Source organism: Solea solea, chromosome 10 (assembly GCF_958295425.1).
Source record: "Solea solea chromosome 10, fSolSol10.1, whole genome shotgun sequence".
Taxonomy (NCBI): domain Eukaryota; kingdom Metazoa; phylum Chordata; class Actinopteri; order Pleuronectiformes; family Soleidae; genus Solea; species Solea solea.
This window is the reverse complement of record NC_081143.1, coordinates 15,001,492-15,012,109: the sequence shown is the minus strand read 5'-3', so window position 1 is coordinate 15,012,109 and position 10,618 is coordinate 15,001,492. Positions and strand designations below refer to the sequence as shown.

The following is a 10,618-nucleotide window of genomic DNA, read 5'->3' as shown; positions in this document are numbered from 1 at the left end:
TCATAGTAAACTAAAAAATGTTAGGTCTTGGATATTTCACAGTATCTTACTTGACTAAATGATTGAGAAAACAATTTAAACTAGTTTCAAAATAGTTTAATTTTACAGTAGTTTAATTCCACAGTATTATTTTTACATGGTAACAATCATTTAAATTATTCAATATCAATACTTCTCACAAAATCAAACAACTACCCAAAACTACAGTTAAATACATTAAATAGTTCATTTGATGTTCATAGATCAATCATGGCCTCCTAGTGGCTTGCATTTCATTACTGTTAATAAAATTATTTTTAAAAAGTGTATATATTAGTGTAGATTTTAGTATTTACATACATCACAATACTTTGCAGTAAGTACATGCTAGTGGAACATGAATACGTTGTCATTACAGATCTAGGTCCTGCAGGCTCCCCCAGCTGGGTCCCACTTTGACTTTGGCCTTGAGCTTTACATAGAGTTTCACTGCCGACTCCATCTCCCTCTTCACTATCTGAGCAACCTATAATGGAAGAGTTATAGGAGAAAAGCAAGAAATTATATGTGTGTTTCTCGATTTGTGCACCATTTGTTTGTGGTTACAGCTGCTACAGGCGGGAACACTGCAACAAAAAAAACGTTGCAGCTGCAGAGGTTCTGCTCTATCACTTGATTTACATTACACTGAAAGATTACAATGGAGTTATGGTGTGTTTCCCCTGAGTGGAACACTTCAGTTCAGCATGGTACATATTTTTTTTGTGTTTCCATTCAGAATAGTACCAAAATAACTGGCCCCAACCGTTTCATTTTTCAGTACCCTTCCCTTGGGGTACCAGAGTAATGGTACGGTATGGTACGAGTGGAGCTAGAGACACAACAGTCAGCTGATTGGGTGACAGAGAAGTGTCACCCCCTTGCGACCAATGTTTCTTCAACGTCTGCAGTCTATTCTCATGTAAAGCTTGACGTCTTGTTGTGACAAACAGCCACAAACCGAGCAGACAAAAAAAACAAGCTGCTAAATATCCTCCACTGTTGTCCATTGTGTCACGTTCAATGTTGTTGTCTGCGCAATGGTACAACGCCACGCCACATATTTCACCGACACAGTCATCGGGCACAGCGCACACCCCGCCTACCAAGTAAAGGTAGTGTTCTCAGTCGAAACGCAAACCTGACCGAGGGCTTTACCATTCCAAACTGTACTGTACTGTACCAAACCGAACTGTACCATGATGGAAACACGGCTTTATTGATCAGTAATGCCAAAAATCCTACCTACTGTACCTTTTTAATTATTTTTAAATACCCAGGTGATAATTTTATGGTGACATTCAGATCAGTGTCTTCTACTTCTAATGTCTGTATATTAGAACATTTCAGCAGAAAATTGGGACCAATGAGGAACTGACAACGAGTACCTGTATGATGTCTTCCTCTGTGGCTTCATAGATGAGTTCATCGTGCAGCTGCAAGATAAAGTAGGCTCCTCTCATATGAGACGACCCGGCCCTGCGCTGCTTGCTGGCTGTGCAGTGAAATGGTCAGACGTGATTGTTTAAAAAAAAAAAATGATGATACAGTGGTAACTGGGTCTGTATGCGATGTCTGATTAGTGAAATGTGTCACCTGAGCGCGGGTGCTGATGAGAAAGTGGAGCAGCAGGATACACTCTTCTCAGTCGCCTCTGGATGTTCACAGTGGCGAGTTTGACGATGTCAGCTGCTGAGCCCTGGACCGTCGTGTTCACTGCCTGACGCTCTGCCTGAGCGAGGGAAGAGTCAAACACAGACGGTATGAGCTCGAGCTTCCCAGGAATTCTACAGATCATGGATAACAAGTAAACACGGGTAAGTACATGTGCTTTGATGTGTGCGTTGGTGTTGGTTATTCCAGGGAGGTATCGCCTACGACCCATCAAAGTCTGAACATAGCCGTTCTTTACACAGTTCTTCACTGTTTGTTTAAGGAAGGCGTTGATTCCTATAAAACAAAGGCAAGGAACATTAAAGTTGAATGTCTTGTGTGAAAATGTTATTAAAATTGAAATGTGTGGGGATCAGAAAGCAATTACACCTACTGAATACATTTTAAACAAATTAGTTGTATTAAAAAAACATGTAGAAATGTGTCTACCTTTGTATCTGGCCTTGAAGCTCTCTATATAGCAGGCTGCATCATTTTCCTCCACTCCCATTTGTTCTCCCAAAGACTTTGCTCCCATCCCATAGACAATACCATAGCAAATCTGCAAAGACGCGACATGTCGTATGTCTCAAATACACACACATTGTTGTGCCTCCCATTGTAAATGTATGCCTGTGTTATCTCTCATCTCTGTCCTGCGTGATCATACCTGCTTTGCCTGTTGTCTCAGGTTGTCTTTTACAGTCTCCGGGTCAACACTTTTCCACTCGGCAGCGATGCAGCGAAACACGTCTGCGCCTCCGTTCAGCACCTGGCGAACACACAATGGCTTCAGTAGTTCTCAACCTGTCTATTGATGTCCGATACACAAGGTTTTTCAGCTACAGGCTTTGTCACCAACCTGTATAAGCCTTTGATCCTTGGACAGGTGAGCCAATATTCTCAGCTCCAGCTGGGAATAATCAGCTGCTAAAATCATCCCACCTGCAGATATGTGTGAAAAAAAACAAGGCTGAGACAACAGTCGGATATAGTTAGCTCAGTTATAGACAGGAAAGTTGATCGCCCAGACTAAACAAATATAGCATACTAACCTTGAAAAGGTACAAAGGCATGTCTCATACTGACGGAGAAAGCAGAGCCTTGTCCTGCAGCTCCAACTGTAACTGAGGGCACGACAGAAAGTCTCCTCCTGTAAGAAGAATAAAAGCATGACATCTTTCTATTTTAAACCACATGTAGTTCAATTATTATAATATTGGCCTATGAGTCTATTATTATAGAAATGGAGTTATAGTTGTAAAAATGCTGTATTCATAGCTAAGGAGTAAACATGAAAAAATGGTGGAAATTCATTACTAAATGAAACCATTTTCATTTGAGTGAGAGCTACTGTAAGACCCTCAAGTTATACCTACCGCGGTTTGTTGGTCCTTTGGAGGTTGTTTTGTGAAGGTTGGCTCTCATCCACCACTGTAGGCATCTGAATCTCAAAGTCTTTGGGGACGTTCTGTATGTTGGGTTCAGTGAAGCTCACTCTACCTAACAACAGAAAGAGAGCTTGGTCACTTCATGCTCTTTATTAAGCGCAGGTAAGATTGGATCATTTTGACTCCCCATTCTCATACACAGAGAGATAAGTGATGGCATCTTCTGATGTTTCTGTCTAATGTACTTCTGTCAGTTATCTGTTATACATCTGTCTATTCCTGTAGTGTTGTTTGAAGAGCTGTGTGGTGAAGGAAAAAGCAGCAGCTGTTACAGCAGCTTGATTTGCTTTGCAAGGCAAGAATGAATGGTGATTCAGATATGACTGTCAAGTTCCACTGAACATCGGGGTTGATTTTAAGCAGTAGAAATCACTTCTGGAACCTTTTGTGGGCACTTGGTGTTTCTGCCTTGCCTGCGCAGTCCTGAATTAAAATGCTTCAAACATTGACACTGCTATTCTGAGAAAGCATTGTGAACTCATTTGACAGTGGTTTGAATGTAGTGTACATTTGTTTATATTTAAATGTTACAACTGAGAGATGAAGGTGTGTTTTCATATAGCATGTGAGCTTCACCTGTGGCTGTGTGCGTCTGGGCGACTGGGTATATTCTGTCCATGGCCAGTGTCGGATGATATTGTTTTTCCCTCTGCAGCGGAAACACCACTTTAGTCAAGGCATTGGTGATCCGCCTCCACTCCAGAATCACACCTGGCAAAGGGTGCAATGGCCGAAGTTTCTCTAGAACATCCTGTCGATATAGATTGTGTTTAATGGGAAAAAAAACAAAAGTTGACGTGGGGATGCAAAATGTAAGTAAAAAAAAAAATCAGGTGTTCAATAATATCCATTTTTGACTATTGTACATCGAGTGCCTGCGTCTTACACTTTACACTTTTTTGTATTTTAGTTCGTATTAAATATTAAATCTTGTTCCTCTTTACATGAAAGTAAGTTCACCTTGGTGGTGCTGAACTGCTTTCCCAGCCGCACTCTGCCTCCCCCTCTTCTGGCGTAGCCCAGAGTTTTCTTACTCTTTGATCCGACCACATCACCATTTGGGGGCAGGTGGAGCTCCAAGAACAGTATCTAAGACAAACAGGATGCTCTTAAACTGTGCTGAATTTGGAATTTGCTTCAAAAAAAAATATGCCCCAGAGAAAAGAGAATGTGTTGTACCTGTGCTATGTCGTCTATGCAAGTGAGGGAGAAGCTGTGTCCAGCCAGGCTGTACGCCTCTGCCTCCAGCGCTGTGAGTTTGGCCTGCATTACATGTTTCTGTCGCTCACACTCTTCAACACTGAAGCCCAGTCCATTCAATTCCAACAGAGCCAAACATACCTGCGAAGGCATCTCAGTGCTCCTGAATACATCTGATACATGCGTACAAACATCTTACTACTCGTGTTTCCCCACAGGTTTGCAAAGTGCCACGATGTTACAGTATATGAATGACTTGATTATGCACTCTTCATACCAAGCATGCCATCTTTCTCCAGCAGGCTGGTGACATGGTTCATGACGGCATGCACAAGCACACTCATGCTCGCTGCCCTAACACGAGGACAGAATGCGTGTGCATTTCCAAGGCTGTCCAGCAGAGGCAGTTCTTCAGGACAGTGGACAGTCACCATGTTGGGTAAAGTCCTCTCCTCGCTGCCGGGGTCCATCAGCCAACACGCTACCTATGGTAAACATTTAGCAGAGTTGCTGCAGGTTTAAATAAGTTCTTCAGAAAAGGGAAAAGGATTTGTCAGTTGATATCTGTGTGTGAGTGAGTGTATTTATTATGTTTTAAAGTCATTTGTTGCCTTTTTTTTGGTGCCAAATGTTGTGTTTAATGGCCTATTTGGGTTTACAGTGTGCATCAGATTTAATTATTACTTTTTCTGATAACCGATCCAGCATCTGACTGATACCAAGTATCACATTGGCTAATCTCTAGTGTGTTCAGCTGTTTAAAAGAATGATGGATCATTAATACTTCCTTGTGTCATCATGTCATGTCACAGTATACACAGTTTACTTTACAGTTCATGTTTTCCTACCTTGGGATCTTCAAAGTTGCCCTCCAAGCTGATGCCACAGCTCAGGACTAGCGTCTTGTACACCGGGATAATGTCATACGTGACGACCACAGCTGAACTAAGAGCAGTTGATGACCTGCTCAGACAAGCCTTTACCTGCTGCAGCCTCTCACTCACAGACAGATTATCATCCAGTTGAGGAGGAGCCAGACTAGAGCTCAAACCTAAAAGTTAACAGACAAACTAAATTAAGGGAACTGCACTTGTTTGTATGTATGCGTGTGTGTGTGTGTGTGTGTGTGTGTGTGTCAATACCTTTGCTCTGCTCCTTCTGCAGAGATATGTAGAATGCATCTCTTGCTTCCCAGCAGACAGACAGTCCAATCAACACCAGTCCATCACTGTCTTTTACTGGGAAACCATCAGTCCTGCTGGACACCTGATGAGCTGCAGATGCTGCACAGATTTATCACATAGATGAACAGATTAGGAAACTACATTAAAAACAGACTGAGAGATAAACCGTTCTCTAACTTACCTCTCTTGTGTTTTGCTTCAATTTCCCCTTCAGGTGGCGGTCTGTTTTCCCCCTTTTCACATGCTAAAGCCAGAGAGTAGCGCTCCTTTGTTTTCCACTCATCAATGAAGGTGTTGAAAAGGCTCCTGTCACTTGCCACATCTATGATGGTGAAAGTTCCAGAGTTGCTAGAACACAGCGATGCATCCTGGGAGAGCTGAAGCGAAAAGCCTTCATCAATCACGGGAGATTCTGTGTCAGGTGGAGGCTTGGGTCGGGGAGAGGACGGAGACGCACACCGTTGAGGTGGGCTGGTGTTCTGGGTCTGTTTGGCTTTTGGACTTAAATGTGGAATTGACCTCCGATCTGATTCTGATAGTGTGTCTTTGGTTATAGCCTTTGTTTGGCCTCGCTGGTGTTTACCACTCCACTTAGACATAGAATCAGACTGTTTAGTGTCAGCAGCATCAGTTCGGTGATTACTGTGCCCTGGGGGAGTTGTACAACATTTAGGGACTGATGCTTTCCGGGGTGGTATGGTTGAGGGAGTAGACTGATTAAGTGGCTGGGTGGTGAAAGGGGAATGGACTGAGGTGGTGGTTAGTTTTACTCTGGGTGTAACAGGTGGTGTTTCCTGAGTGGGGGGAATAAGATCACCAGCAGATCCAGGTCTCTCTGTCAACTTCTCAGAGTTGAGTCTTGAGGTTTGTGCTGATTGAGGTTCAATTTCAGCAGCAGCAGCAGCAGGAGGCGCTGCAGGGTGCACATTTAACTTTCCCCCTTTTCGGCCCACACGTTTTGAGAGCAGAGGTGGATCTGGTGCATCCACAGTGTTTGCAGCAGTATGTGTTTCAGCGGCTGTATGGCTTGTTGTTGTGTTTTGCCAGGACTGGTTCGACATAGTCGGCCATCGGTCAAAGATCTCTTGTAAACCAGGGCTGCAGTGAAGATTACTTTCCACTGCATTATCTGACAATAAAACATTAGTTATTGATTCTTTGTCCTTCTCCTCCTGTGTTCCATTTCCCTGTCTCCTAGTATTGTCATTTTTACCGTGAGTGAACTGTTCAGCTGTATTAAGGTCACACTTATTTGGAGTAACGGAGCAGTCAGTTTGTGGCTCACCAGGTTCGGATGGTAAATCTGACAACTGCTCCTTAAGCAGAACATGGTCTGTGTTGGGTTGATGGCAGGCTTCAGCCTCTTTTTGAGTTCTTGTTGTCTGTCTGGGCAAACTCTGTCTCTCCATAAAATGTTCACCCACAAGCAGCGAGTCACCCCACTCTGATAGGTTGAAGGAGGACTCACCCCATTGGATTGCCTCCTGCTTTTCCGCAAGAAGCTCACTGTGCCGTCGCTCCTGGGTCGATGGAAGAGGGCGCTCGTTTTTGTCTTCCTGGCCAACGCATTCCTCTTCATCAGACTGGTGAGGGGTCCTGTGTGGGCTCAAACCAGCCAGCAGAGCACTGTCATACAGACTGTCGAACAGAAAACTACTGCTTCTGTTAAGACTGTCAGAAGCCAGCTGATTGTTGTCAAGAGCTTCATTGCCAAAACCACTGCCTTCATTTTTATCTTCATCCATGTTATCGCCGCCAGGGGAAATCTGTGAAAACAGCAGTATATCCTTGTTAAAGAGGCAAACACTTTAGAATATGTAGTATTTCTTACTTTCAACACGGGCACAAACTATGATTCTAGCCATTCACCTGATGGCTGCTGTTCAGGATGAGCTCCATCTGGCTATCTGTAAGAGAGATACTGAATCGAGGACATTGGTTGTTTTTTCCCTCCTCTGTGTCACCCTCCATCTCTATGTCTGCTTCTACATTTCCCTCCCCTTTCATCTCTTCTGCTTCCATTATCTCATTCGTTCCTTCATTGTCGCGGTATGTCTGTTGAACAATAATTCTCTCCGTCTGCGTGTCCAATTCAAAGCTGTCACCAAAACTCTCTTCACCTTTTCTAATGACTCCCTCAACTTCTTCATCTCGCTCATCTCCCGCGTACAGCTCAGGAGACGAAAACGTATTCATCTGTATCTCTCCCATCCTCCTTCTTTTGGCTTCAGGTGAAAATAAGGGAGCCGAGTCAGGGGAAACAGGTGGTGGAGAAATTAATGTGTCTGCATTTCTAGGAGCAGGAACCGTGGAATGAGTTTGTTGTGCTGGGCCAGCAGTTTCAACAGGGATTGGCACTAGGACTGCAGGTCCTGGGTTGTAAGCTGATGCCAGCTGGGATGTTTGTGCAGTCTCTACATTATCTTGTAGACACTTGTCAGATTGTAAGGAATGCAGGACTTTGCTTAAGGCTCTTGAGTGCTTCATTCTACTTTGCTGTGCAGGTGAGACAGTGAGTCCTGTGCTACCATCTCCTTTTAATGTGCGTGTGGAAACACTTTGTTGTTCTACCACTGAAGATATTGGGGCTCTGAAACGAGAAGGCGGCATTGGAGAAGTGGTTGGCTGAGGCTGTGGCAGAACTTGAGGCAGAGGGCTTATTACAATCTCAGCCAGTTCTTGTGTCAGGCTTCTTTCAGGGACAGGGCATTTTGCTTGGTGACCCCCTGGTCTAGCTGAGAGTTTCTCCACAGTTTTTTCTAATTTTTTGTTCTCTTCCTCTTCTTTCTCTGACCTTGTGGCCATCCGTCGGTCTTGTTTTTCATCTAGGTTTTTTGGTTTATTTAACGTGGACAGGTTTATATTTATCTTGGTTTTCTTTGTGTCTTTTCCACTTTCGTCTTGCACCTCATCGCCTGTTTGTCTGACTTCTAAGTCTGTCCGATCCTCCTTTCCGTTTACTCCCTTGTCAACAGGTTTTGACTTCCCTTCTGTTTTACCAACTTCACCTAATGGTTTCTCCATTTTTCTTTCAGCCACTTTTTTGTCACTTACACAATCCTGCTCCTTCTGTCGGGCATTATTTGTACCTTTTCTGGTACAAATCGTTTTCTGATGCCTATCTACTGCTTGATTATTTTCAGTATTATCAGTCTGAGCTTCTTTTGAACTGAGATATGAGCCAGATAAGGATTCTGGGTCTTTGCTGTGATGACGGTCATTGTTGTCGTCTGCAGGAGCCCCAGGAAGATGTGTTATTGGGTTCCACTGAACTCCAAGCTGGGCCAGGTCTTCCTGAAGGAGGAGCCTTGCCTCAGAAACAATCTCAGTGGCTGCTTCCTGTTCCGTCAGGGCCCGTCCACCGGTCACCCAGACGCAGCGAAGGCTCCGTCTCTCCGCTGCCTCCTTCTCACTTTCGTCCACTGCACGTTTGGAGCTGTGGAAAGCAGACAGTGTTTGCACCACTGACTTTACATTTGAACATGGATATATTTCAGGAAGACAAAAGCTTGGTGTGATGGTGGTACAGCCCCTTGAGATTTTGAAGTTTGGAATTTAATTCAATCTTACTAACAGTTACATAAACTAGAGATTTTATGATGTGCTGCTTGTGCTCTACTTGAACAATCAATCATCACTTGCTAACATTTAATTTTTATGGACGTTAATCAGGTACCATTTAAAAAGTTCTAAATGAATAGTTTGTGTTTAGGCCAATTATTTCTTCTATTTCTCTTCCAATTCTTCTCTCAGCCCAAGGCCCTTCTTATGAGTGTGTTGTCAAGGGACTGATATGGTGGATAAGCTTCATCTATATCTATTTAAACCTTCCAAACACCAACCTTTTGAATGGGACTGCATTCCTTAAGGCTTTCTCCACATCGGCCAAAGAAGCCCTGGCTAGTTCAGCAACAGTACAGAGCCCTTGTGCGTAAAGTGCTCTGGCTCGTGTTGCATTTAATAGGGAAACCCTGACGAGGTCGACCAGCTCCCTCTGGACTCCAAAGCTCAGTCTGGTTTGGTACTGAGACAACAGAAGCTCCATGTTGTGCCAGCCTAGACGCTTACAGAACACGGTGACCATACCTGCAGGATGATTCAAAGCAAAAATAAGTGTTCCTGCAAGCTGCCCAGCTGAACAGGCGATTTAAAGAAGCTTTTGGTTCTAATGTATTAAGAGTTTGAATTAATCATTGATAATAAACACCACCATTCATATGATATGGACTCACACCCACATAATTGTGTTAAGAGTCACATAATATAACACACAATAACTAACATAAGCATATGCCTGCTGAGGCTAAATCACAGTTGGAGCTCACAAACCCGTTCACAGTTACTTGATGCTGATTATATCAAGTTAAAAGCTTGTATAGAATTGAACTATTCAAGGTCAACATATTTAGAGTTTGTCCTGTGTTGCACCTAGCAACAATCTTCAATATGTACCTGCATATGTAGAAGCAGACTGCTGGAGAGACTGCAACTGCCCACGATTGCAGTTGTATTTCGATGCCACTGTTCCCAGAGGCACCTCACTCACCAGATCCTGTAGAACAAGGGTGGTGAAAAACCTGTCAAATAAGAACAAAGAAGATATCGTCAAGGATAAAGAACGTGTTTGATCAAAACATTTCTAAAACTTTCCTGGTTTGACTTTATAAATGTGAACACTTATGTAGGGCAACAATATTGGAAATCAAAAGAAGATCATAAAAACATCTAAGTTTATCTGTTTTAGATAAGACCAACTTGACAAATGGAAAGTCCAGAAAAGGCAATATGGATAAGATATTCCCAACCACCTTTCCCAATCCACAGCAGAATTACATTACATTAAAATCAATGTGCTTTACCGTTTATGAATTGCCATCTGTCTACGCTGCTTTTCCGTCTTGGCGACAAGTTTGCCGCTGACAGACCTTGCGAGAAAACCTTCTTGGACACCGACCATCTCTGCTACTCTTTTCATCGATGACGAGAGCTGTTCCCACAGACAGAAGAACTGATACCAATCTATGGTAGTCCACTCTGCATACAGGGGAGTGATCTAAGCAGAATTTGGACAAAGAACGTTGTATTACTGTGTCTGTGAGGCCTGGTTTGAAT

At 43.4% G+C, this 10,618-nt stretch overlaps 1 protein-coding gene across 2 annotated transcripts in view; it reads right to left on the bottom strand.

Annotated features, from left to right (window-relative positions):
* Positions 1-81: 81 nt before the first annotated feature.
* The window catches only part of polq (polymerase (DNA directed), theta), a 16,073-nt gene continuing 5,536 nt past the window's right edge, over positions 82-10,618 (bottom strand). Inside the window, exons 16-35 of one of the 2 annotated variants that reach the window (XM_058639942.1) lie at positions 10,366-10,559; positions 9,959-10,083; positions 9,349-9,592; positions 7,376-8,942; positions 5,688-7,272; positions 5,465-5,605; positions 5,171-5,373; positions 4,600-4,807; positions 4,302-4,495; positions 4,083-4,211; positions 3,699-3,873; positions 3,051-3,174; positions 2,727-2,824; positions 2,534-2,616; positions 2,342-2,443; positions 2,122-2,233; positions 1,844-1,968; positions 1,615-1,750; positions 1,407-1,513; positions 82-505 (exon numbers count right to left, since the gene is read on the bottom strand). In XM_058639942.1, the coding sequence (XP_058495925.1) occupies positions 392-505; positions 1,407-1,513; positions 1,615-1,750; positions 1,844-1,968; positions 2,122-2,233; positions 2,342-2,443; positions 2,534-2,616; positions 2,727-2,824; positions 3,051-3,174; positions 3,699-3,873; positions 4,083-4,211; positions 4,302-4,495; positions 4,600-4,807; positions 5,171-5,373; positions 5,465-5,605; positions 5,688-7,272; positions 7,376-8,942; positions 9,349-9,592; positions 9,959-10,083; positions 10,366-10,559 (5,766 nt within the window). In that variant the 3' untranslated portion in view covers positions 82-391. Of the gene's footprint in view, positions 506-1,406; positions 1,514-1,614; positions 1,751-1,843; positions 1,969-2,121; positions 2,234-2,341; positions 2,444-2,533; positions 2,617-2,726; positions 2,825-3,050; positions 3,175-3,698; positions 3,874-4,082; positions 4,212-4,301; positions 4,496-4,599; positions 4,808-5,170; positions 5,374-5,464; positions 5,606-5,687; positions 7,273-7,375; positions 8,943-9,348; positions 9,593-9,958; positions 10,084-10,365; positions 10,560-10,618 lie in introns of those variants that run through there. The other variant, XR_009241438.1, reaches the window with a different exon arrangement.